Source organism: Mobula hypostoma, chromosome 1 (genome assembly GCF_963921235.1).
Source record: "Mobula hypostoma chromosome 1, sMobHyp1.1, whole genome shotgun sequence".
In the NCBI taxonomy this organism is placed as follows: domain Eukaryota; kingdom Metazoa; phylum Chordata; class Chondrichthyes; order Myliobatiformes; family Myliobatidae; genus Mobula; species Mobula hypostoma.
In genome coordinates this window covers 20,795,003-20,822,998 of record NC_086097.1, presented here as the reverse complement: position 1 = coordinate 20,822,998, position 27,996 = coordinate 20,795,003, and the positions used below count along the sequence as shown (strand labels likewise).

Below are 27,996 nucleotides of genomic sequence, written 5' to 3'. Positions count from 1 at the left end.
AAAAAACCAAAATAGAATAGAGATCATTCCATACATAAGTACAAGAGAGAAAAAAACAACAGGAAGCACATTATGGTGTTCACCTACAGTGGAAGTGCAGAGCAGTTGACAAATAAGGGTGTTCAGTCCATGATGGCATAGAGTGTGAGATCAAAACTTCAGTTTTAGATTCAAAATTGTTTAATGTCATTTCCAGTGCACAATGGTAAAGGAGAACAAAACAATTGTTACTCTGGATCCAATGCAGCACAAAAAAAACACTGTTTAAAAAAGGCTGTAAACATTAACCAGGAAATTATAGACCAATGAGTCTGACATCAGTTGCGGGTAAGTTTTTGGAAGGTATTCTAAGGGACCAGATATGTAAGTGTTTGGATAGACATGGATCGATTAAAGATAGTCAGCATGGCTTCCTGCCTGGTAGGTCACGTCTAACCAGTCTTGTAGAGTTTTTCGATGAAGTTTACTGGGAAAGTGGACGAGGGCAAGGCAGTGGATGTTGTCTTCATGGACTTTAGCAAAGCATTTGACAAAGTCCTGCATGGGAGGCAGGTCAAAAAGGTTCAGTTGATCAGCATTCAAGATGAGGCAGTAAATTGGATTAGACATTGGCTTTGTGGGAGAGGGTTGCCTCTCTGATTGGAGGCCAGTGCTGTAGGGATCGGTATTGGGTCCTTTGTTGTTTGTTATCTATATCAGTGATCTGGATGATAATGCTGTAAACTGGATCAGCAAATTTGTGAATGACTCCAAAATTTGGGGTGTAGTGGACTGCAAGAAGGCTATCATGGCTTACAGAGGGATCTGGACCAGCTGGAAAAATTGGCTAAAAAATGGCAGAAGGAGTTTATGCAGACAGGTGCGAAGTTTTTGCACTTTGGTAGAACCAACCAGGGTAGGCCTTACACTGTGAACAGTAGGGCAGTGAGGAGTCTGGTAGAACAAAGAGGTCTGGGAATACAGGTCTATCATTCACTGAGAGTGGTGTCACGGGTAGATAGGGTTGTTAAGAAAGCTTTTGGCACATTGGCCTTCATAAATCAATGTATTGAGTACAGGAGTTGGGATGTTATGTTGAAGTTGTATAAGACATTGATGAGACGTGATTTGGAGTATTGTGTGCAGTTTTGGTCACCTACCTACAGGAATCAGAATCAGGTTTATTATCACCGGCATGAGATGTGAAATTTGTTAACTTAGCAGCAGCAGCTCAATGCAATACATAATCTAGCAGATAAAAAAAATAATAAATAAAATTTAAAAATTAATTAATAAACAAGTAAATCAATTATGTATATTGAATAGATTAAAAACACGCAAAAACAGAAATACTGTATATTAAAAAAAAGTGAGGCAGTGTCCAAAGGTTCAATGTCTATTTAGAAATCAGATGGCAGAGGGGAAGAAGCTGTTCCTGAATTGCTGAGTGTGTGCCTTCAGGCTTCTGTACCTACTACCTGATGGTAACAGTGAGAAAAGGGCATGCCCTGGGTGCTGGAGGTCCTTAATAATGGATGCTGCCTTTCTGAGACATCACTCCCTAAAGATGTCCTGGGTACTTTGTAGGTTAGTGCCCAAGATGGAGCTGACTAGATTTACAACCTTCTGCAGCTTCTTTCAGTCCTGTGCAGTAGCCCCTCCATACCAGACAGTGATGCAGCCTGTCAGAATGCTCTTCACGGTACAACTATAGAAGTTTTTGAGTGTGTTCGTTGACATGCCAAATCGCTTCAAACTCCTAATAAAGTATAGCCGCTGTCTTTCCTTCTTTATGACTACATCCATATGTTGGGACCAGGTTAGATCCTCAGAGACCTTGACACCCAGGAACTTGAAGCTGCTCATTCTCTCCACTTCTGATCCCTCTGAGGATTGGTATGTGTTCTTTCGTCTTACTCCTCCTGAAGTCCTTCCTGAAGACAGATGTATACAAGGTTGAAAGAGTTCAGAGAAAATTTACAAAGATGTTGCTGGGTCTGGAGGACCTGAGTTATAAGGAAAGATTGAATAGGTTAGGACTTTATTCCATTAGAACATAGAAGATTATGAAGAGATTTGATAGAGGTATACAAAATTATAAAGTGTATAGATAGGCTTTTTCCACTGAGGTTGGGTGGAACTACAATCAGAGGTCATGTGTTAAGGGTAAAAGGTGAAAAGTTTAAGGGGAACGTGAGGGGAAACTTCTTCACTCAGAGAGTCATGAGAGCGTGGAATGAGCTGCCAGCACAAATGGTCCATGTGAGCTTGATTTCAATGTTTAAGAGAAGTTTGGATAGGTACATGGATAGTAGGGATAGGGAGGGCTATGAGCCCACTGCAGGTCAAGAATAGGCAGTTTAAATGGTTTTAGCATGGACTAGATGGGCTGAAGGGCCTGTTTCTGTGCAGTATGACTCTGTGACTCTAATACAGGGTTATGACCCGAAATCCCTTTCCTTCCACAGATGATGCCTGACTTGCTGAGTTCCTCCAGCAATTTGTTTATTTTTTGATCCAGTTGGCCTGGGAATTTGCTCAGAGTGGGGATAAATGTTCTGGTCAGCCACAGGGGTGGCAGGGAGAACGATGTGATTAAAGCTCCAGCAATACCCGACCAGGACTGTAGACTCCAGGGTAGAGTATCACAGACTGGCCTGGAACTGCTCAGTGGTAAAGCCACTTTGCCCAGTGACTCAGAGCTTCTGAGGGGGAGGTTTGACTTTGATCACAGACACCGAGTATCTACCGTCCACCGGTTGTCTTCATTCAGCAACTTTGGCACATTAAAAGCCGATGTCCAGGTGAAGAGAACAAGCAGCAGCTGAAACTCTGTGTGTATTTAGCACCAAGTAATCCAAATCAAATCTCTCCCAAGGAAGGTTTGCATTCCCTAGGGTTCTAAGCTTACCTCCTCATCGACAGGCTCCAGTGATTGATGAGTCTCCTGGGTTAATGGAGTCCTCTGGCACCGGTGTTCCCGACCATCAATGGTCGGACCTGCGTCTGTATAGTTTGCTGGCCTAGATCTTACTTTGAGATAACTGGGAACAGATTCTTTGTCTTTTCACTGTTCTCAGCAATTTCTGATTGTTATTGTGTCAATTATTTCCTATTCGCATTGCACACATTCCGAGTTTGGCACATTCAATTGTAATTATCGCTGGATCCTGCCAGCTGGTGCTGATATTGGACTGAAGTTGTTTGGGGCTGTAAGCAAAGCTGAATAAAGAAAGAATCATTTCACCTTCATTTCTCAACCTTGTTTTGCAAACTGCATTTCCAGTTAATCGTGTGAACAATCTGTTATCAATCAATCTCTCAATTGCTTCGGTCAGTTCAAGGTTCAAAGTAAATTTATAATTGAAATATGTAGATCTCTCAGCCTGAGACTCATTTTCTTGCAGGTATTCGCAGAGTAGAACAAAGAAATACAGTAGAATTAATGGAAAAACTGCACAGAGACAGATAAACAACCAATGTGCAAAAGAAGACAAACTGCATATATATAAAAAAAAGTAATAATTATTAATAGGGCACCATGGTAGTGTAGCAGTTAGTGTGACTACTACAGCTCAGCATCGAAATTCAGAGTTCAATTCCGACGTCGTCTGTGAGGAGATTGTTCCTCCCTGTTGGGTCAAAAGGGCCTGATACGGGCTGAATCTCTAGATAAAGTAAATAAAATACTGAGACTATGAGTAGTACAGACCCTGAAAGTGAGTCCATAAGTTGTGTTCGGTGTTGAAGTGAGAGAAGTTATCCACGCTGGTTCGGGAGCCTGATGGTTGAAGGATGTTAACTGTTCCGAACCTGATGGTATGAGACCCAAAGCTCCTGTACCTCCTCATCGACGGCAGCATCGAGAGCAGGACATGGCTTTGGTGGTGGGGGTCTTGGTGACGGATGCTGCTCTCTTGTGGCAATGCTCTTTGTAAATATGCTTATTGGTGGGGAGGGCTTTTTCTGTGATGGATGGTCCCGTGATGACAGGTCCTGATTATTGATAGTATTCATTAATATTATCAGTGAGTGTCATAAAATCACTAAGATTCCTTAAAGAAAAAATTATTTGAATAGCTGAAGAGTCTCAGCCTGAACCGTTGACAGTTTATTCCCCTACACGACTGCTCCCTACTTCCAGCATTTTGTGTGTGTTGCTTAAGGAGCATCAAGCAGTCATCAGCCCAAACTAATTCACAGAAGTTTTTCAAAAAACATTCAACTCCCATACAGAGAGGCGGAATCCTGCAGGTGCTGGGAATCTGCATCGATGCTTACAAAATGCAGGAGTTAATCAGCGGGTCAGGCAGCATCTATCGAAGGAAATGAATGGTCAACGTTTCGGGGCGAGATACTTCACTAACGCTCTTACATGATAGTAACACAGACATACAAATGCACACACATACGTGCACAGGCACATAAACGCACAAACACATGTACAGACACGTACGTACATGAGCAAACATACATAGACTAGATGCACATCAAAACATACACAATGCTGCAGGAACTCAGCAGGACAGGCAGCACCAATGGTGGGGAATAAACAGTTGACGTTTCAGGCCAAGACCCTCCATTAGGACTGGAAAGGAAGGGGAAAGAAGCCAGAATAGGGAGGAGAAGGGGAAGGAGTACAAGCTGGCAGGTGATGGGTGAGACAAGGTAGGTGGGTGGGAGAGGGAGGGATGAAATGAGAAGCTGGGAGATGATAGGTGACAGGGGTAAAGAATTGTAGAAGAAGCAATCTGATAGGAAAGGACAGTGGACCATGGGAGAAAGGGAAGGAGGAGAGGAACCAGAGAGAGGTGAGGGGAAGAGAAGGGAAGAGGTATAAATGCACATACACGGGCTCGCTCACACACGTACACGCACACGCACGTGTGTGCCACTTACATTTCTGCAGCAGACCTTGAGGTTAATTAACTCTCACTTCAAATAACTTGGTGGAACGTCTCAACAAGCTAATGATATGGGGACTGTCAGTGACGTGCAGGTGTTAGTGTTTACTGAGCACAGAAACCATTCGCTGGCCTGCTCTACGAAGCTTGTTTATTAGCCTAGTGAGTAAACCAGATGTGGAGAAATTCCAGATCTACTTGGTGACAGAAACTTGCAACAGAAAACTAGGCAGCCAAACATGCAGTTTTTTGTGAACGTGGTAAACGAGCCCAGATACAGTCCGAATGTACCTCCTCAGACACCGTGCATCGTGTAGTCGGGGGGAGTAGCCCCAGGAATGCATTCTCTTGCTGCAGTAATGCCGGGATCCTCTAAAGCCTAGTCATTATGTTACTGTGCTTTGTTGTGTACGGGTCAGGTCAATCAGGGTGTTTGTTCTTGGAAAATGTGGATTACAATGTGCTGGCAGTTTCAGGTTGAAGATTAGAAATGGCATAATCTGTCTGAATATTGTAGCGTGACTCCCGCGTGTGTTTAATGTGCTGACTGCAGTATACCAACGTCTTGAGTATACTGAAAGAGGTAATCGAAGGGATTGTGAGACATTAGTAATGATCATTTCAAGAATCACTGGATTTTGGAATGGTTCTGGACAATTGGAAAATTGCAAATTCTTTATGAACCCTTTAAGAAGGGAGGGAGGTAGAAGAAAGGAAGCTATAGGCCAGCTAGCCTGACATCAGTGGTTAGGAAGATGTTGGAGTCTATTATTCAGGATGGAGTTTCGGGATACTTGGATACACCTGATGAAATAGTCCAAAGTCAGCATGGTGTCCTTGCCTGACAAATCTGTTAGAATCCTCTGAGAAATAACAGGCAGGATGGACAAAGGAGAGTCAGTGGATGTTGTTTACTTCGATTTTCAAAAGGCCTTTGACAAGGTGCCACACATGAGGCTGCTTAACAAGATAAGAGCCCATGGTATGACAGGAAAGTTACTGGCATGGATAGAAGATTGGCTGGAGGCAAAGAGTGGAAATAAAGGATGTCTTATCAGCTTGGCAAATGGTAACTAGTAGTACCCCATAGTGGTCAGTATTGGGACCTGCTTCTTTTCGAGTTATATGTCAATGATTTACAGTACTGTGCAAAACTGTCAGGCACATATATGTCGCTAGGGTACCTAAGACTTTTGCACAGTACTGTACTAATTTTATGTATTGCACTGTACTGCTGCTGTAAAAACAAAACAAATAATAAACCTGATTCTGATAGGGGTCTCTGCTGTGGACAGAGAGTGAGAAGGGGGCAGGAAGAGGGGAATCAAGGTTGGGAAAAGGGGAAGGGAGAGCGAAGGGAGTGGTAAGCACCAGAGAGACATTCTGTAATGATCAATAAACCAATTATTTGGAATCAAATTATCTTGCCTGGTGTCTCGGGGCAGGGCTCGTCTACACCAAGCCCCTGCCCCTGGCACTCCTTCTCTGCTTCCTGTCCCACACCCTTCCCACAGCGCTCCACCCTCCTCATTCCCAACATCTCTTGCTCCCACCAGATTTACAAATTCGCTCTCCAATCCACGTTGACAAATACAGAACTGTGCAAAAGTCTTGGGCACCCTAGCTATATATATGTGTGCCTAAGACATTTGCACAGTTCTGTAGATGATGGAATTGATGGTCTTATGGCCAAGTTTGCAGATGATACAAAGATAGTGGAGGGACAGGTAGGTTGAGGAAGTAAAGTCTACACAAGGACTTAGACATATCAGGAGAATGGACAAAGAAGTGGCAGATGGAATATAGTGTTGGGAAGTGTATGATCATGCATTTTGGTAGAAGCAATAAAGGCGTTATCTATTTTCTAAACAGGGAGAAAATTCCAAAATCAAAGGTGGTAAGGAAGGCAATACAATTTTAGCATTCATTTTGAGGACTAGAATAATAAAAGCAAGGATGTAATACTGAGGCTTTACAAGGCATTTCTCAAACATCACTTGGAGTATTGTGAGCAGTTTTGGGCCCCTTATCTAAGAAATGGTATGCTGGCATTGGTGAGGATCCAGAGGAAGTTCATGTGAATGATTCCGGGAATGAAAGGGTTAATATCTGTGGAGGCTCTAGGCCTGTAGTCACTGGAGTTTAGAAGGATGACGGCAGTTCTCCTTGAAACCTATTGAATATTGAAAGACCTATATAGAGTGGACCTGGAGGGGATGTTTCCTATCTTGGGGGGATCCAGGACCAGTGGACACACCCTTAGAATACAAGGACGTCCCTTTAGAAAAGAGATGAGAGGAATTTCTTTAGCACAAAGGTGGTAAAATTATGCCCCCTCATATTTGCCATTTCCACCCTGGGAAAATTTCTCTGGCTAACTATTCCATCTCTGTCTCTTATTATCTTACACAGCTCTATCGTCAGCTCTCTTCCTCCTTCATCCAAAGGGAGAATCCCTAGCTCACTCAACCTATCCAGGCACCATCCTGGTAAATCTCCTCTCCACCTTTTTTAAAGCTTCCGCATCCTTCCTACAACGGGACGACCAAAACTGAACACGATAAAGGATTCTGCATTGTTTCCAGCCCGAGCACCTTACTGGGTATGAGCAGGTGTGACTGCGGCCTCGTCTGCAGCTGTATTTACCTGCAATGTCACTTGGCACACTGCCTGGGCTCCCCTGTGCCTGGGGCAACTCTGACGCGTTACCCTCTGCTTTACAGACTACAAGGACGATGAAGACTGGAGCGCCTGGTCCCCCTGCACGGTGACATGTGGCTCTGGCAACCAGAAGCGCACCAGGTCGTGCGGTTATGCCTGCACCGCCACCGAGTCACGGACCTGTGACCTGATGCGATGCCCGGGTGAGTGGGTGAGGGGTGTTCAGGGTAGATTCGACTGGGCAACGCGGGGAGGGAAGCCCCGAGACCTCGGTGTCGGGGTAACGGGCATTAGGGAGGTGTTCTCACCATGACAGTGATAGGAGCTGAGAGAGGAGGCCAGAACTCTCACCCCCCACATACAAGCTGAACACTTGGTATGTTGTGTTAGGGACCGAGAGCTGGAAAGAGGGATCAGGCTCAATAAGACCATTAATATATAGGAGTGGAATTAGGCCATAGAGCCCATCAAGTCTGCTCCGCCATTCCATCATGACTGATATACTACCCCTCTCAACCTCATTCTTCTGCCTTCTCTCCATTACCTTTAATGCCCTGACTAATCAAGAACCTATCAAACTTTGCTTTAAATATGTCAAGTGACCTAGCCTCTACAGCCGTCTGTGGCAATGAATCCCAGAGATTCACCACCGTCTGGCTAAAGAAATTCCTCCTCATCTCTGTGCCCTCTGATCCTAGGCTCTCCCAACACAGGAAGCATCCTCTCCACGTCCACTCTATCTTGTACTTTCCACATTTGGTAGGTTTCAACGTGATTCTCCCCTCCCAATATTCTAAACTCCAGCGAGCACAGGCCCAGAGCCACCAAATGCTTCTCATACATTAACACTTCCATTCTCAGGATCGTTCTCATGATGCTCTTCTGATCCCTTCCCCAATGTCAGCACATCGTTTCTTAGATAAGGGGCCAAAACTGCTCACAATGCTCCAAGTGTGGTCTGACCAATGCCTCATAAAACCTCAACATTATATCCTTGCTTTTATTTTCTAGCTCTCTCGAAATGAATGCTAACATTGCATTTGCCTTCCTTACCACCAAATCTACCTGCAAGTTAACCTTTAGGGAATCCTGCACAAGGACTCCCAAGTCTCTTTGCATCTTTGATTTCTGAATTCATTCCACATTTAGAAAATAGTCTGCACCTTTATTCTTTCTACCAAAATGCATGATCATACACTTTCCCACACGATATTTTATGCTCTTTATTTGTTCAGCATGGTCACAATGTGCTGACTGGCCACAAATCTCTAAGGTTCTGTGATTAACACCCTCCAAGTAAAGATTTGGATGCCAGTCAACATATGAATGACAGATGTATTGACTTGTCTTCAAAAGCATTGAGCAACTCTTAACAGACATCTCATATTCAACAGAGAAATATTTTCCAATTCACTGCTTTGAAGTGTATCTTTCTGAACTTGAATCTTGCACATTCACACCATAGCAGGCCACTCAGCCCATTGTGTCTGTTCTAGTTGAAAAAGGTCCATCCAGCCTAATCCTGGCTTCCATCACTGAGTCAGAGTTCCTGGCTCTTTAAGTGCACGTCAATGTAATTTCAAATACTGCAGTCACAAACATAGAAACAGGCCCAGTCTGTGGCAACCATAAAGCACCATCTACACCAAACCTACTTTATTCTCCCCAAATTACAACCAATTCCCTTCTCGTCTAGATTCTATACACTCAGAGTGATTGACAGTGGCAAGTTAACCTACCACCTCATGAGAAGGGCTTTTGTTTCCACTGTCCTTTCAAGAAGCAGGTTCTCACCCTCTGAGGGAAAGAAGATCTTCTTTCATCTCTCCTCTTACCTCTTTGGTAAAGACAAATGTAGGTCCCCTCCAGACAGAAACAGGTGAATTGATTATGGGGAGCAAGGACATGGCAGACCAATTGAATAATTACTTTGGTTCTGTCTTCACTAAGGAGGACATAAATAATCTTCCAGAAATAGTAGGGGACAGAGGGTCCAGTGAGATGGAGGAACTGAGCGAAATACATGTTAGTAGGGAAGTGGTGTTAGGTAAATTGAAGGGATTGAAGGCAGATAAATCCCCAGGGCCAGATGGTCTGCATCCTAGAGTGCTTAAGGAAGTAGCCCAAGAAATAGTGGATGCATTAGTGATAATTTTTCAAAACTCGTTAGATTCTGGACTAGTTCCTGAGGATTGGAGGGTGGCTAATGTAACTCCACTTTTTAAAAAAGGAGGGAGAGAGAAACCGGGGAATTATAGACCGGTTAGCCTAACGTCGGGGTGGGGAAACTGCTGGAGTCAGTTATCAAGGATGTGATAACAGCACATTTGGAAAGCGGTGAAATGATCGGACAAAGTCAGCATGGATTTGTGAAAGGAAAATCATGTCTGACGAATCTCATAGAATTTTTTGAGGATGTAACTAGTAGAGTGGATAGGGGAGAACCAGTGGATGTGGTATATTTGGATTTTCAAAAGGCTTTTGACAAGGTCCCACACAGGAGATTAGTGTGCAAACTTAAAGCACACGGTATTGGGGGTAAGGTATTGGTGTGGGTGGAGAATTGGTTAGCAGACAGGAAGCAAAGAGTGGGAATAAACGGGACCTTTACAGAATGGCAGGCAGTGACTAGTGGGGTACCGCAAGGCTCAGTGCTGGGACCCCAGTTGTTTACAATATATATTAATGACTTGGATGAGGGAATTAAATGCAGCATCTCCAAGTTTGCGGATGACACGAAGCTGGGTGGCAGTGTTAGCTGTGAGGAGGATGCTAAGAGGATGCAGGGTGACTTGGATAGGTTGGGTGAGTGGGCAAATTCATGGCAGATGCAATTTAATGTGGATAAATGTGAAGTTATCCACTTTGGTGGCAAAAATAGGAAAACAGATTATTATCTGAATGGTGGCCGATTAGGAAAAGGGGAGGTGCAACGAAACCTGGGTGTCATTATACACCAGTCATTGAAAGTGGGCATGCAGGTACAGCAGGCGGTGAAAAAGGCGAATGGTATGCTGGCATTTATAGCGAGAGGATTCGAGTACAGGAGCAGGGAGGTACTACTGCAGTTGTACAAGGCCTTGGTGAGACCACACCTAGAGTATTGTGTGCAGTGTTGGTCCCCTAATCTGAGGAAAGACATCCTTGCCATAGAGGGAGTACAAAGAAGGTTCACCAGATTGATTCCTGGGATGGCAGGACTTTCATATGAAGAAAGACTGGATGAACTGGGCTTGTACTCATTGGAATTTAGAAGATTGAGGGGGGATCTGATTGAAACGTATAAGATCCTAAAGGGATTGGACAGGCTAGATGCAGGAAGATTGTTCCCGATGTTGGGGAAGTCCAGAATGAGGGGCCACAGTTTGAGGATAGAGGGGAAGCTTTTTAGGACCGAGATTAGGAAAAACTTCTTCACACAGAGAGTGGTGAATCTGTGGAATTCTCTGCCACAGGAAACAGTTGAGGCCAGTTCATTGGCTATATTTAAGAGGGAGTTAGATATGGCCCTTGTGGCTATGGGGGTCAGGGTGTATGGAGGGAAGGCTGGGGCGGGGTTCTGAGTTGGATGATCAGCCATGATCATAATAAATGGCGGTGCAGGCTCGAAGGGCCGAATGGCCTACTCCTGCACCTATTTTCTATGTTTCTATGTTTCTAACCCTTCTACCAATTACTTTACAATTTAAAATCCCTGCCCCCTGGTTTTTGAGCTCTCTGCTCCTTGTGTGTTGAAGATCCTTCCCATTTACTCCATCTAGACTCTTCGAACTAACTCTCCCGTTAGCTTCCTATTTTCCAAAGAAAAACATCCCCAGATATCAAATATTTCCTTATGGATACAATGTTCCAGTGTTGGCAACCTCCACATGGATTCCCTAACTAACTTTCCTGCCCTTATATTCAATGACTTGGCTTATATGGAAGAAAATTGTGAACATAGAGTTAAAAAGGCTGTATGTTGCTAAAGCTTTGTGATCTTGTGGACATCCTGTGTTTTCCCAATTAAGTTGCAAGTTTACGTAACTAAGATTCACACTTGAAGTCTGGTATCAAGCTGTATTTTAAGAATTCTTTGACAGCCTGGAAGAAAAAAGCGATCCTATATCCCTTTGAGGTGGCGCAGTAAAGTAGCCATTAGCGCAAATGCATTACAGTGCCAGTGATCACAGATCAGCGTTTGATTCCCGCTACAGTCTGTAAAGAAATTGTATGTTCTCCCATGACCATGTGAATTTTATCTGGGTGCTTCTGCCTCCTCCCATATTCTGAAGATGTACAATCACTATTAGTAATGCTATATTGGTGCCACTTACACTTCTTCCAGCAAATCCTCAGACTTTGACGCAAAATGATGCATTTTTGTTTTGTACATGTAACAAATAAAGCTGATCTGAATTCTGGAGGCCAAGTCACCGGGTATATTTAATGCGGAGGCTGATAGGCTTTTGATTAGGGCGTCAAAGGTTACAGGGAGAAGGCAGGTAAAAGGATGGATAATAAATCAGTCTTGATGGAATGGTGGAGCAGACTTGATGGGTTGAATGGCCAATTCTGCTCCTGTGTTGTATGGTCTTTATCATCAATCTTTTCTTTTTTTAACCACTTTCTCTATCTATCCTGTTGCCTATAGTGGCCTGTGGATATCCACGCCAAAGTCTCTCTGTTTCTCCCACTTCGATTTATTCCACTGTCTCACTTCGGTTCCCAAAATCATTCCTTCACTCTTCTCTGGATTAATTTCCGATGGACACCTTTCATCATTGGGGTACCACGGTGGTGTAGTGGTTAGCACAACACTTTGCAGTACAGGTGACCTGGGTTCAATTCCTGTCATTGTCTAAGTCAAAAATAAATCTTTGCCTCCCCCCCATCAATTGTAAGGCCAATTTTTGTATGAACTGTGAACTCTGTACATTTAGGTCTTAAACATCCATCTATGTTACAAAACAAAGGAACTGGGTTCTGAACTCACAGCGTTCCACGGCCTTCCAGTCGCAAAAACACTGATAACTCACTCCCCTTTGCTTCCTGCCATTAAGCACCTTTTACAGCCACGTAGTTTTTGGCGAGTTGTAATGCAGAACTTGGTTAGCTATATTATCAGTCACACACGCATCTAAGCGTGTCATTTTGTGTCAATGAGTTGTTCTGGGAGCAGCCCGCAAGTCTCTTCATGCTTCCGGTACCAACACAGTATACTCACAACTCACTAACCCTAACCCATACGCCTTTGGGATGTGGGAGAAACTGGAACACGCAGTCATGGGGAGAACATACAAACTCCTTATAGGACAGCAAAGGAATCAAACACCCAATTGATGATTACTGGCACTGTAAAGCAACTGTGCTAACTGCTACGCTATCATGTCTCTCTGTCGAACTGTAAAAAAATTCATGAACATGACATCAAAGCCAAGGCCCTTACAGACCCTCCACCTGTTCAAAAATTAAGTCATTAGCCCAATCTGGCTTTCCCTTAATAAATTCATGCAGACTATCCCCGGTTAATCTGTGCCTTTCTAAACCAAGGCTTAGACTGTCCATGAGGGATAGTTCTAATAATTTGCCCACCTCTTGAAGTTAAAGCGAACTGCCCAGTAATTATAAACACAAGAGATTCTGCAGATGCTGGAAATCCAGAGCATTGCACTCAAAATGCTGGAGGAACTCAGCAGGTCAGGCAGCATCCATGGAGAAGACGCTTCAGGCCGAGAGCCTTTATCAGGACAGGGAGGGAAGGGGGAAGAAGCCAGAATCAGAAAGTGGGGTGAGCTGAAGGAGTACAAGATGGCAGGTGACAGTTCAAAAATTTCAGTTTATTTTAGAATACAAACAAATATTCAAATACTGAGCAAACTAAGTAAAGAGCTAGGAAACAATGCTAAGAGGTACAGGACAATGGAATAAAGAAGAAGCCAAGATGGCACTTATGAAAAATTAATCTCTTTTATAGATAAGATAAAGAAATTCCTTAATAGAAATTGATTAGTTAACAGGCTATGTAATTGAAACAGTTACACCATGTGGGTAATGTTCTAGTACTTAGCCAATGATAAAGGTGATAAACCGTTATTTAGCTGCTATACTACTTTCTGCCAGTGAGTGTGAAAAATATATAAGTTTGTTAAAAAGTACAAATCTTATAAAAAGTATTATTAAAAAATAGTGGTTTCCAACAATACTATAATGCATTAATGAATCTATTAACATAGGTATGTACACAAACTATGCAAGACAGTGTTTCACTGCACCTTGGTATGTGTGAGAATAATATGCTACCAATATATTTACCAACTAAATGCTCAGTAGTTGGGATGTAAAACTCTATTCCTGATCCATAGAAGTTCTGGGATGAGGAATCGTTGCAATAAGGCCATTCCAGAACTTGATTGGCTCAATTGAACAAAACTGCGGCAGGTCCAACAAAAAACCAGGTATCGAGTAGCTATTGGGGCGGTTTTCAAATTGGTACTGAGTGTTCCTGTGGGAAAATCACTCCTCTGACGGGCTGATTTGTTGGACCAAGCTGGAAACTGACAGTGCTCTTTTCCTGCAGGGATGGAAGATGATGTGAGCGCAGCCACAGAAAAAATTCTGGATGAGAAAGAAAATGGAACAGAGTTGTTTGACACAGGTGAGTGCACAGTCTCAACATCAACATGGTGAAAATACGCTGGCTGGGGGAAACAGAAAGAATGGGTCAGCCAGTCCTTTCTGGTAACACCAGGCATGTCTGTATACCCTGACACCCAGAACTCATTGGTTCATTTTCTGCCTGGGATTGTATTCAGAAAAAGTGCAAGTCCAAGCTCTCTTGCTGGTAAGAGGAGGGAGTTCTAGTAAAGTGTCAGTCTGCAATTGTAATTTGACTTTAACAACCCCAAGGTTGTCCAATATCTCTGGGCTTCAAGTAGAGTCAGAGTCATGAGTTGAGTTAAGCCCCTTATCCCTTATGGGGCATAGGCTGCCGACACCAGCTCACCAGAGTCCTCTGTCCCGGGCCAATATTTCAAGATATCCCAGGTGCAGCCCATCTTCTCCTTCCTTTCCCAGGGATGCGGTCTTTGGAACTTCTGTTGGTGTTCCTGTAGCCTCTGGGCTTTTATGGGATGGGTTGCGAGCCCATGCCCAACCTACCTCCTTCTGCAGTTGGGCCTGGGACCGTCCATGGCAGAGTTATCACAGTCAGTCAACATGGTAATAAGCCCTTTTGCCCAACTCATCTATGCCAACCAAGAAGCCCAAACCACATTTACTTGTGCTTGACATATATCTCTCTAAACCCTTCCTATCCATGTACCTGTCTAAATATCTTTTAAATGTTGTTAATCTACCTATCTCAACCACTTCCTCCGACAGTTCGTTCCATATATGGACCACGCCCTACCTTTTGATCCCCAATCCTGGAAAAAAAGATTGTATGAGTTTACCCTACTGATGCCCTTCATAATGTTTTACATCTCCATAAGGTCACCCATCAGTCTCCTGTACTCCAAGGTATAAAATCTTAGCCTGCCCAGTCTCTCATCTTGGCAATGTCCTTATAAATCTTTTCTTCACTCTTTACAGTTTAGTGGTATCTTTCCTTTAGTAGGTTAACCGAAACCAAGCATAACTCACCCAATGACTTATACAACTGCAACATTACATCTTAACTCCTAGACTCAATGCCTTGACTGAAGGTCAGCCTTCTTCACTACTCTATCGACACGTGACTCCAATTTTCAGGAAACTATGTATTTGTACTCCTAGGTCCACCCCTCTGTTCTACAACACTCGCCAGGGCCCTGCCATTCACTGTGAAAGTCCTACTCTGGTTTCACTTCCCAAAATGTAACACCTTACACTGATCTGAATTAAACTCCATTTGCCATTCCTTGGCCCACTTCCACAGCTGGTCAATTTATGACGGCCTTCTGCACTGTCAATGATGCCTAGTGTTATCAGTTCCATAAATCTAACACAGCACTGGAGCAGCAACCCAATAGCCCTAAACTGGTGTCACTTCTCCCAGCCTCTCCCACCAAAGCATTCACTGGTGGGCCTTCTCACACATGTACTAGGTTGCCTCCTTTTGAGCATTTCAACCTCACACTGTGGGAGCAAGATCCACATTCCAGCCTGTCTGTGGCCAAAAATATTTGGCCACCGAATGAAAGGGAAGATTGGGTGGAGTCCATGGGAAACTGAATGGGGCATTGAGTATAATAGTTAAGGAACAACATGTGATGTGCTTCATCTGTTGGCGGTGAGAAGGAATTGTTGGTGCATGGTTTTGACCTAAAATGTAGACAGTTCTTAACCCTCTGTAGATATTGCTCAATCCAATGAATCTATCTATCAGGCAGTTTTGTTTGATCCAGAGTTCAGCATCTACAGACTGTCATGTCTCAAAGAGTGAGGAAGTCAGCTTGCAGCTAGATAATAACTTTGGTTATGTTGCACTTGGAGTATTGTGTGCAGTTCTGGCTGTCCCATTATAGGGAGGATGTGGAAGCTTTGAGAAGGGTAGAGAAGAGGTTTACCGGGTCGCTGCCTGGAATAGAGGGTGTGAGCTGGACAAAGTCGGGTTATTTCTCCAGAGCCTCAGAGGCACAAGGGGATGCAGATGCTGGAATCTTGAGCGACATACAACCAGCCTGGAGGAACTCAGCAGCTCAAGCAGCATCTGCGGAAAGAAAGAATTGTCTGCATTTCGGGTCAAAACACTCCATCAAGCTTCCAGTCAAAACACTGACAATTCCTTCCCCCTCCACACAACCTATAGACTCACTTTCAATGGCTCTTTACAGCTGATGTTCTCAGTATTTTTATTATTCTTATAATTTGGTTGTTTTCGAGTCATAGAGCACTTCAGCATAGGAATAGCCCCGTTGTCCCTTCTAGTCCATGCTGAACTGTCTAGTCTCTTTGACCCGCAACTCAACCCTCCATAACTCTCGCTGTGTGTTAGTCCTTGTTTAGACATAACTTTTCATAAATTCTATTTTATTCCTTTATGTCCTTGTAAATGCCTACAAGAAAATTAATCTCAAGGTGTATGGTGATATGTACAGACTTTGATAATAAATCTTTCTTAGACCTTCACGCTGCTTGACGCGTGGAGTCCCGCTTGCGCTTCTCTTGTTATCTCTATGTTCCCCATTTCTGACGGGCCTAAAATATTAACGCTGTTTCTCTCTCCAAGGATGCTGACTGGTCTTTGCTTCACCCTATGTTGTGTTTTTATTCAATTGACTTTCGTCCCTCAGAGGTGGACAGTTGCGAGAAGTGGTTGAACTGCAAGAGTGAGTTCCTGAAGAAGTACCTGACGAAGGCGCTGACTGATCTGCCCAGCTGCCCCTGCACCTACCCCACCGAGGCCGTGTACAGCATCGTCAGCGTCCGCGAAGCCGGCAAGGGCAGGTTCTACCGCTGGCGCGATGCCAGCGGACCCAAGGAGCGTCTCGACATCTACAAGCCCACCTCCAAGTTCTGCATCCGCTCCATGCTCTCCTTCGACAGTGCCACCCTGGCCGCTCAGCACTGTTGCTATGACGACCAGATGCGGCTGATAACCCGGGGGAAGGGCGCGGGGGCCCCCAACCTGATCAGCACGGAGTTCTCGCCCGAGCTGCACTACAAGGTGGACGTGCTGCCGTGGATTCTGTGCAAAGGGGACTGGAGCCGCTATAACGCGGTGCGCCCGCCCAATAACGGCCTGAACTGTTCGGAAAACCCCTTGGAAGACGACTTTATGGCTCAGCTCAAGGAAGCAAAAGAGTATTGAGAAAAATAATTGCAAAAATGGATGTTTTTCATTGATGACAAACCACCTCACATCTGGTAATATCAGCCAGCTTTTACCTGGCAGCCATCAATATTGATTAGAAACAGTACCGGGCTGGTGCTAACATTAAAAAATATATATATTTGCATATAACTATGTGTTCATCCAAAGAAAGGGACCATTTCTGCAACAAGTGTTGAGCACAAGAGGATAAACTGAGATATGTCACCGTTGTGACTTCCCTGCGTTTTATTCACAGCCCTTGTGTGGTACAGCGGGAAGTTCCATGGTTCACACTCAGTAACATTGTTGGGATTGCACAGTCGGATCGCTTTGCCCATTTTCCCAGCAGCTCCGAGACCCAAAAGGTGCCCATCTCATCTTCACCAAGATCCCATCTCCTTGGCTTTCCCGGACCCACTTCACACCAGACTTCTGGAGGAATAATCTGCGGGATCTTCGGCATCGCTCAAACCCGCGACTCTCCCTTTGCATCGCCGCAGGATTTAAAGCGAATCTCACTGGAGGGTGGATGGTTGAGGAAGAGGGATGTGCCTCGGTGGGGGAGCATCTTGAGGGAGCTCATTATTACACAATAGCTCTGTAAACATCTGTAGATGTCGGCTGAAATCCCTACATTACAGCTTTAAAAGTATTCTACTGAATGTAACTTGCTTTGGGACATCTGATATTGTGACAGATCCATCTTGCTGCAGCTGCCTTTTGCCATAATGGCTGCTTGCTGACTCAGACTAGTCAACATGGCCATCCTTTCAAAGCAGAGTTCACTGTCTATAATTCTCATAATTGTGCAACCAAGCCTGAGGAACAACAGGCCCCTGTCCATAAACCCCTGCACACAACTGCCATTTACCGCTGGTTAATTTACCTCAGTTCAGCGAACCATCTAACTCTGCCAAGCCAGGGCCGAAAGTCAAAGGAAAATCTGACTTCCAGAATTTCAACTTGTTTTTTTGTTTATGTCCAGTTTCCAGGGAACAAATCAAGGGAGTAACTGCTCCTTTTTCTGGCCTCTTGAGCATCCGTGAATCCAATTGTTCCTTTGGCTTTCATTCAATAGCTCAGCTGGCAGAGCAGAGGACTGCAGAGCAAATATAATCATCCTTCCTTAGGTTGCTGGTTGGAGTATTGTGTTCAGTTCTGGTCACCTCATTGTAAGAAGGATGTGGAAGCATTAGAGAGGGTAAAAATTAAAGCTTAAGAAAATCCCTTCTGAATGAACACTGGGATCAGGACCGTAATAGGAAGGATGTGGAAGCTTTAGAGAGGGTGCAGAGGAGATTTACCAGGATGCTCCCTGGACTAGGGAGCATGTCTAAAGGCTGATTTATACTTGTGCGTCAACTCGACGCCGTAGCCTACGCACGTTACGAGCATTTATACTTGTGCGTTGGTGTGTCTGCGTCGCTCTGCAATTCGGGCATGTCACGCATGCGCACACACCTGCCCGTGCAATGCTTCATGGTCATCGTGGTCGTTCTCAGGGTAAACAAGTTTAAAGCAAGCGTCTTTTTTCGTAAAAGCGAAATGTGTCCTCCATAATTCCAGAGGTCTGTAAAGCTTTATGGAAAGTATTGCAGCCAGAGTTCCTTCCCTGCCCTTCAGACGGCCAATGGGAAGCTATTGCAGTGTAGGAGGAAATGCGATGCTACCAAGTGAACCAATCACCGCTGTTGTGGTCCGTGTTGCCGCGACGTGCGGTTACATTTTGGGAGAGGTGCGCGTCAGGCTACGGCGTAGGGATCTGTGTAGGCTCTGTGTATAGGTTGCGGCGACACCGTACCTACGGCGTCGAGAAGTATAAATCAGCCTTTATGAGGAAAGCCCTAGATCACTTCGCTAACCATAACCCGTACATCTTTGGAACGTGGGAGGAAACCAGAACGCCCAGAGGAAAACCCACACGGTCCCGGGGAGAACGTACAAACTCCTTACAGACAGCTGCAGGAAGTGAACCCAGGTCACTGTCGCGGTAGTAGTGTTATGCTAACCGCTACACTACCATGCTGCCCACAGTCTCAGTTCTACTTCCCCCGTGCCACTCTCTCTGGCCATCCAACAATGTGCCAGTGACAGATCTGAATGTTCTAAAGTGCAAACAGCCACTGCTCTCCTGGTAGAAGAGGCCCTCACATTCACAACCCTCAAATCTTTCTTCACCTCAGTCCTCAGCCCCTGATCCTCCTGTCTCCCAGTGTCAACCCTCCCAGCACCTGCAAGGACTTTATTCATTTCATACATTCCTAACATGAAAATATATTTCTGAATGCATTGGTTTCAAAGTAAAGGAGGTTTTGTTTTTATATCTAAATTCAAAGGGGACACACACTAGCGTAGTGGCTAGTGCAACTCTTTACAGCACCGGTTTGATACCTTCTGCTGCCTGTTAGGAGTTTGTACGTTCACCCCGGGTGCTCCAATTTCCTCCCACATTTCAAACACATACAGGCCAGGGTTAGTGAGTATGTTGGTGCCAGAAGTATGCACATCCCTCACTGATTTGATTTGACACAAGACAACGTATTTCACTGCCTGCTTTGATGTACAAACGACAAATGAAGCTAATTTTGATAGTCTCGTATAAATGTGAACTGTGGTGAGCACAAAATGAGACATGGAGTGTAATTCTGGAAATTACAGTTCACTTGAGGGTCCTGACTGTGTCGGAGGGCCATTGTTCAGGCTCCACTCTGGGTAGCTGCGTGTGATCCAAGCTGCAGAGAGGGAGAGCTGAGCTCTTCGAGGAGTTGCCTCTTGGATAATCGGCCCACCTCCCCATCACTGAATCCCTCCCTGCACCCACAACCAACCTCCAACATGCAAGTGCTGGCAGATCGTCTGGCAGCCATTCCATTAAAAAGAGTCACAGAGAGTTGTACAGCAGAGAATCAGGCCACACAGCCCCCCACACCCACGGTTGTTCGTCCATCGTTGACGTCGATGAGGACCTCGACACCATTATGATGGTGTGGAGACTAGCGCGTGATTTGGATTTAAGTGAGGGAGAGTTGCGCAGCGTCGGCCTCGCTCTCTCTTCCCAAATCCCATCTGGATCCGGTGGCAAGACAGAGTCTAGACGGCTGGAGATGGGACTAGACGCAGTGGATGACCAGGACGTCTTCTGTGTCTTGTCCTGTTCTACACGTTCCACGACGCTTGCAGAGACCGCCTTCTTGACCGTTGGACCTTCCATAGGTCTCGTCCACTCAATCCGCCGGAGTCTGTCTTCACATGCTGGGATAGACAACTCCCTACCACACCGAGGGTTTGAGACCCGTCGGCTACCCTCACCTGGTTTAGCCGGCTTGTCGAAGCCGTTGCCCGGGATGTGGCCGCTGTCACATGCAAACAGCTACGGGGAGTCACAGGTGAGAGCTGAGTGCCAGGTGGGGACCAAAGGTGGACTAACCGCCCTGAAAAGGACGCGACATGTTACCCCACCAGAGGTGCTACCCCTCCCTGACACCCCATACACCCCACACCCATACTACTATACTAGTCCCATTCTCCCCATTAGGGTATGTAGTCTCAATGCCTTGGTAGGTCAGGTGCTTGTCTCAGTCCTTCTTCAATATTATGAGGGCACCTTCCTCCAACACCTCCTCAGGCAGAGCGTACCAGATCTCTGTGTGGAAAATATCACCCAGCAGATCCTTTCTAAAGGCTCCCATAGGAGATTGTGCAGATAATAGAAACCTTGAGTGACTGACACTAAATGGAGGAACTCAGCAGGTAAGGCAGCATCAATGGAGGGGAATTAAACAGTCAGTGTTTCAGGTTGATTATTTGACATAGATGATGCCTGACCACCTTTTTGAGAGTTGCTCACCTTATACCTTTTTAGTTTAGACAGATGATTCTACTTACCCAATACAATCCCCTTGATAATTTTGAATAAATATTTCTATCAAATCATTACCCCTCTGCTTCCGGAAAAACTACGCAGCCTATCTAATCTTTCCTTTGTCAATCAGAAACACTAAAGAGGTTAAGGTCAAGGACAGAGCAACAAGCTTGATTGAATTCCCATTAACTACGCACACCCTCTATCATTTACAGCATCATCTCCCAAAAACTTGGCCACTTGCAACTGGAAGGTTAAAGACAGAAAGCCCAAGGAATATCACTAGCCACAGGTTCCTTGTTCCATGATCATCACTGGAACAAAGTCCTGGATCTCCTCACCTAACACTATGAAGGTGCCTTCACTATAATGTGGGCAATGGCTCACCATCACAGTCTCAAAAATGGATATTAAATTATATTCTATGATACGAGATTCTGCAGATGCTAGAAATCCTGGGCAACACACACACACACACACACACACACACACAAAATGCTGGGGACTGGAGGCACTAAGCCAGTCAGTGGTATCTATGGAGGAGAATAGACATTTGACATTTATGGCCAGGACCCTTCATTGGGACTGGAAAGGAAAGGGGCAGAAGGCAGAATCCTGGGTCGAGAGTTTCTTGTGTTTAAATACCTTGGTGTTGGAAATTAATCTTCATGTAAATCTCTTCACTGTGGTGTTCTGGCACCGTATCCTTGGTACAGTTGTCTGGAGCATGAGAAACACCTCAAGACCATGTTGCCAATCCCTTCAGAAAGACCTTTCTACTGAGATTCAACATTTCAAATCTCTGAGTCCATGCGACTTTGCCCAGGGTACTGGAAGACTGTGTAAGGGTGTATTTTCCAAAACATCTTGCATGTAACACTTACAATGTTACTAGAATTCTATCAGTGCTTGAGCGACTGGAAGCTGTTCCAAGGAGACCACGCGGATTTGAAGGTAGGTGAGGTAATTTTAGTTGATGAAGGTCATCATTTTCCAATGTTCACACCAAATGCCCACCAAAACTACTGTGATGGCATCAGTATATCAGACCACCACATCCCCACCCTGTTGTTGTAAGGCGTCTAACAGGTGAGGGGAGGAGAGAGGGTCATAGTGACCTTCAGAGCATTCAGGAAGGTCTGGGCTAATTTTTTTTAAAAAGATTACTGCTATTTGCCACATGTACATCAGTGCATATGGTGAAATGTGTCACTTGTGTTATCAACCAACACAGTGCAATGGTGTGCTGGGGAGAGCCTGCAAATGTTGCTATGCCAACATAGTATACCCAGTAGAACAGGACCAACCTATGCCCTGTTGTGGCTCTGGAAATGGGAGATGGGACCTGATCATTTATAAATCATTAGCAGAAGTCAAACATCCCTCCTCTAGCCATGATGAAGTCTCCTTCCACATCCACTGCCATAAACTCTGGTGTTGTATTAAATGAATGTGATCAAAGTGTCACAGGAGCTGGTGGTGTATATCTTAAACATCATCCATCAATCTCAGCTGCTGGCATTTTGTCACACAGAACAGGATGCAACATCGCCTCTTCATTGGAGGCATTTTAACTGGATTTGGCTTCCAGTTATTTCAAGGTTGATTTGACAAAGGACTGGAAGAAATTACTTTAAAGAATTCAGCAACACCATTTGTGGGGGTTTAGCTTGAATACCTCCACGAGACTGAGCCCTGGCTTCCTGTTATCAGTGTTGAAGCAGTGTGTGTCTAATGACTTGTTCCCTGAGCTTCGGTGCTGTTGTATTGTTGAAGAGGTGGCAGGAGGAGAGTGGGAGGGTGGGACTGAAGTGGGTAAACCCCAGGCCTGCCTCAGGACGCTGATCCGAATAGGCTATGGAACATTGTGTGGAATTGTAAAGGACACTTCCTTCCATCAGTGAAGCCCTTCTGTGCCCTGTTGGTTCAGTTATACGCAGGGCGATAGTTGGGTTCACTTCATAGGCAACAAGAGGATCTCACTGGACCACTCTAGCATCGGTTGGTCTGTTCATCCGTCTGTCTATTTCACCCCCCCCCTTCTATCATCCTCTTTCTGTCTCTCTAGCTTTTTCCCTCTCTTTGTCTCTCTCACTCTCTCTCTCTGGCTCCTCTCTGTCCTCTTCCCTCTTCTTTCTCTCTCTCTCTCTCTCTGTCTTTGTGACCTCTTGGGCTGTCTGACCGATACAGTCACTGGGATTTTGCTCACTGAGAATCCTTGGATGGACATGAAGTGACCATGTTTGCTGATCCTGCACCTAACGTTTCTACCACTTCCTTAGGTTGACTTCATTATAAAGGCTAGGGCACCCTGTACACTGCTATCAGTGTCAACCAGACCAGAAAAGTGGTGATTTCCCGATCTGGTGACCCCTTCCCTGCGATGTGGACAGTTGAAGGGATGGCAATCCATTCAGCCAAAATGCATGACATCACACCAAACGCATTGACTTGTGAGGGAGCAATAGCAGAATGCTTTATGTATCCAAGGGACCTTATGTACATTGACACAGGTCCACCACACCTTGGAAACAAAAATCAGGGCGCTAAGAAGTTTAGCTCGTATAACATTTTGGAGTAACATACAGATTCTTGCTCCAAATCTGAGGCACTTTACTGAGATTTCTTCCATTATATTTTCTTGTCACATTTCAAAATGAGATCCCACTGTTCTCAAGATTACCTGCAAACAAGTTGCTGCGATTATCTCTCTGTATAAAGGAATCTTGTGCATAATGTAAGAACTTAATAGCTTACTGTAATTGTGAGTTTCTTGTACAGTATTTATTGTCTGTGTTTAATGCTTAAGAAATAAGACTTAATTGTTTTACATGATTGAAGGTGCACTACTGTGAGACAATGTGTTTCTAAGGGACCTATGTTCAATGTGAAAAGAAGGCATCATTTATCATCTATTTTGTCTTTCAATAAAATTATTAACTGGCAAATGTATATATTTTTTGCTTATCTCAGTTTAAGTTTTAGTTATGATAATGAAATAATAACAAGGCAGATGCTGAAATTCTGAAATAAAATTTGATCCCTCCAGGTTGTTGCACAAGTTGATAGGATTGTTAAGAAGGTGCATGGTGTGTTGGCCTTCATTAATTGGGACTGAGTTCAAGAGCTCTATAAATCTCTGGTCAGACCACACTTGGAATATTGTGCTCAGTTCTGGTCACCTTATTATAGGAAGGAGGTGGAAGCTTTTAGAGAGAGTGCAGAGGAGATTTACCAGGATGCTGCCTGAATTAGAGAACATTTCTAATGAGGAGAGGTTGAGTGAGTTAGGGCTTTCCTCTTCAGCACTAAGGAGGATGAGGGGTAACTTGATAGAAATGTACAAGATGAGAAGGACCGTAGGGTAAGTATATAGCCAGAGACTTTTACCCAGGGCAGAAATGGCCAATACGTGAGGGCATAATTTTAAGGTGATTGGAGGAAAGTATAGGAAGGATGTCAGGGGTAAGTTTAGGCGTGTGGAATGCGCTGCTAGGGGGCAGATGGGGGTGGTGGAGGCAGATACATTTGGGACAATTAAGAGACTCATTGATAAGCAGATGGATGATAGAACAATGGAAGGCTATGTGGGAGAAAGTTTTACATTGAAGGTGAAAAGGTCAGCACCGTGTCATGGGTCTTTACTGATCTATGTTCAGTGTTCTGAAAACAGGAAATGCTGGGAAAACAACTCAGCAGCAGCTGTGGAAAGAAACATACAACATTTCCAGTTGCTTGTATCTTGTGCCTGGTGGGAGGGGGAGAGAAGAGAGAATATTTGGTGCGAATGGGGTCACTTGGAATATTGTGAACAGTTTTGGGCCTTTGTCAAAGATGGGACAGAGAGACTTGCAAGCTAGTTTTCAGTAAGAGAAAAGATGACGCCAAGTAGTGTAGCCCAAAGGGAGCGTCTGATAGGATGAGACAGTATGTCTTAATCAGGGCATTTACTCACATATTAAGCCTCTTGGAGTGTGTACTAACCAATTTGTGGGATTTGCCCAGCAGACATGACTATTAGTAGGTGACCATTTTCCGCAGATGCGAACATGGAATTCAGGAGGCAGATTGGGAGGTCAGGAGCCTATCTCATCGTACTATGGGAGCACTGAATGGCCTTATACAGCAGGGTAGAAGCTACCCTTGAGTCTGGTACTACCTGCTTTCAGCCTTTTGTATCTTGTGCCTGGTGGGAGGGGGAGAGAAGAGAGAATATTTGCTGTGAATGGGGTCACTTGGAATGTTGTGAACAGTTCTGGACCCTTTATCTAAGAAAGGATGTGCTGACATTGGACAGGGTTCAAAGGAGGTTCACAAAAGTAATTCCAATTTGAAAGGCTTGTCATACGAGGAGCATTTGATGGCTGTGGGTCTGAACTTACTGGAATTTAGAAGAATGAGGGGGTTGATTGAAACCTATCGAGTGGTGAAAGGCCTCAATAGAGTGGATGTGGAGAGAATGTTTCCTATGGTGGGGGAATCCAAGACCAGAGGACACAGCCCACGATGAGCCAAATGGCCTAATCTTTCTCCTATGTCTTACAGTATTTAATTATGTTGGCTGTTTTACTGAGGCAGTGAGAAGTGCAGAAAGTCAGAAAATGCTACACAGGATGCCTCTAGTTTTCAAATTACACCCAACAGTTACTGAGTGAGTGATGTATTAGGGGCTGAAGATGGCGTGTTCAATTAGGCAGATGGTGGAGTTCACTAGGAGCTTGGATCCAGGTCTGCAACCATTGCCTTGCAACCTGAGTTAACCCCAGTGAAGTGATGGGCACCAGAGGAGGTTACCACATCTTGTCACTTCAGATAATCCAGTTAGTGAGATATTAATGAATAAAAATAGCCTAAGTCCTGCAGTCCTCTCAAAACCCAACCATGAATCCTGAGAAGGTCCTAGTAACATAGAACATAGAACCCTACAGCATGGTACTGTCCTTCCATCCCATGATGTTTTCCAAAACTCTTAACCCTGGATCAATCTAACCTTCTCTCCCACATAGCTCGATACAGACTGGGAGATCGTTTTGCTGAACACCTACGCTCTGTCCGCCAGAGAAAGCAGAATCTCCCAGTGGCCACACATTTTAATTCCACATCCCATTCCCATTCTGACATGTCTATCCATGGCCTCCTCTACTGTCAAGATGAAGCCACACTCAGGTTGGAGGAACAACACCTTATATTCTGTCTGGGTAGCTTCCAACCTGATGGCATGAACATTGACTTCTCTAACTTCCGCTAATGCCCCACCTCCGCCTTGTACCCCATCCGTTATTTATTTATATACACACATTCTTTCTCTCTCTCTCCTTTTTCTCCCTCTGTCCCTCTGACTATACCCCTTGCCCATCCTCTGGGTTTTTCCCCCCCTCCCCCTTTTCCTTCTCCCTGGGCCTCCTGTCCCATGATCCTCTCATATCCCTTTTGCCAATCACCTGTCCAGCTCTTGGCTCCATCCCTCCCTCTCCTGTCTTCTCCTATCATTTTGGATCTCACCCTCCCCCTCCAACTTTCAAATCTCTTACTAGCTCTTCCTTCAGTTAGTCCTGACGAAGGGTCTCGGCCTGAAACGTCGATTGTACCTCTTCCTAGAGATGCTGCCTGGCCTGCTGTGTTCACCAGCAACTTTTATGTGTGTTGCTTGAATTTCCAGCATCTGCAGAATTCCTGTTGTTTACTCCCACATAGCTCTCCATTTTTTTCTTCATTCATGTGCCTACGTAGCAGTCTCTTAAATCTCCCTAATGCACCTGCCTCTACCATGACCCCTGGTAGTCTGTTCCACACACTTAGTATTCCCTGTGTAAAAAAAAAACTACCCATGACATTCCCCCAAATCTCTTTAAAATTATGCCCTCTTGTTCCAGTAATTGCCGTCCTGGGAAAAAAGTGCTGTCTGTACAATATGAATCTCTATCACTGCTTCCGTTCATCTTATACACCTTTGTCAAGTCATCTCCCACTACCTATTAAATGCTCCCAATGGTGTACATCTCAAATAGCCTCTGAAAAGCAAGTCTAGCTCCTGGCCTTCACATGTGGTTTAATTACCAAGCCTAGCGGAACCATTTCTACTGACAGAAGTGGCAAAAGCAGGTTACTGGTGCCTTAAAAACAGTCACCTCAGGCTGATAGGCATGTCAGCCACGGTTGGCAGTTCATCTAGAGGAGGGAAAACCTCTGCTGCTTTGCCACTATACCCACTCATGGGGAAGGCTTTGGGAGTAAACCCTGAGGAAAAATTCGGAGCTGCAGTCCTTAAGGTAGTCCTATGTTGAGTTCAGCACTGACTGACAATTCCTGCAGTGCCGCTAGTGCTAAACTGTATTAGTCTCTGCTGCGTGGAGAGGGCCTGTGGCACGGGCAACAATTCGCTCTCCATATCGCACTGCCCTGGCTTGCGTACTGGATTTCATATCACACAGACAGCTGGGATGTAACATCCCTGGTCAACCCCAACCAATAGAAGGTCTCTCATCCCACTTTGCTCCAAAGAAAAAAGCCCTAGTTCACTCAACCTTTCTCATAAGACATGATCTCTGTAATCCAGGTAAATCATGTCTGCACCCTCTCTAAACCTTCCACTTCCTTCCTATGATGGTCCCGATCCCCAATATTCATTCAGCAGAGATTTTCTTAGTAATTTAATTTGTTTTTAATGACTGCTTTTGGCAATTTGGTAGCTGGCTTATTTTGGTCACATGTACCAAGATACAACAGTAAGCTTGTTTTGTTCGTGATCCTTCCAATCAAATCATTCCATGTGTTAATACATTGAGGTGGTCCAAAGGGTAACAAATCAGAAGGCA

At 44.8% G+C, this 27,996-nt stretch overlaps 1 protein-coding gene across 1 annotated transcript in view; it reads left to right on the top strand.

Moving 5' to 3' along the window:
• ism2a (isthmin 2a) overlaps positions 1-24,122 on the top strand; it is a 55,864-nt gene extending 31,742 nt beyond the window's left edge. Inside the window, exons 5-7 of the mRNA XM_063044501.1 lie at positions 7,607-7,747; positions 14,104-14,181; positions 16,799-24,122. Coding sequence (XP_062900571.1) covers positions 7,607-7,747; positions 14,104-14,181; positions 16,799-17,316 — 737 coding nt within the window. The 3' untranslated portion in view covers positions 17,317-24,122. The remainder of the gene's footprint in view (positions 1-7,606; positions 7,748-14,103; positions 14,182-16,798) is intronic.
• Positions 24,123-27,996: the final 3,874 nt, after the last annotated feature.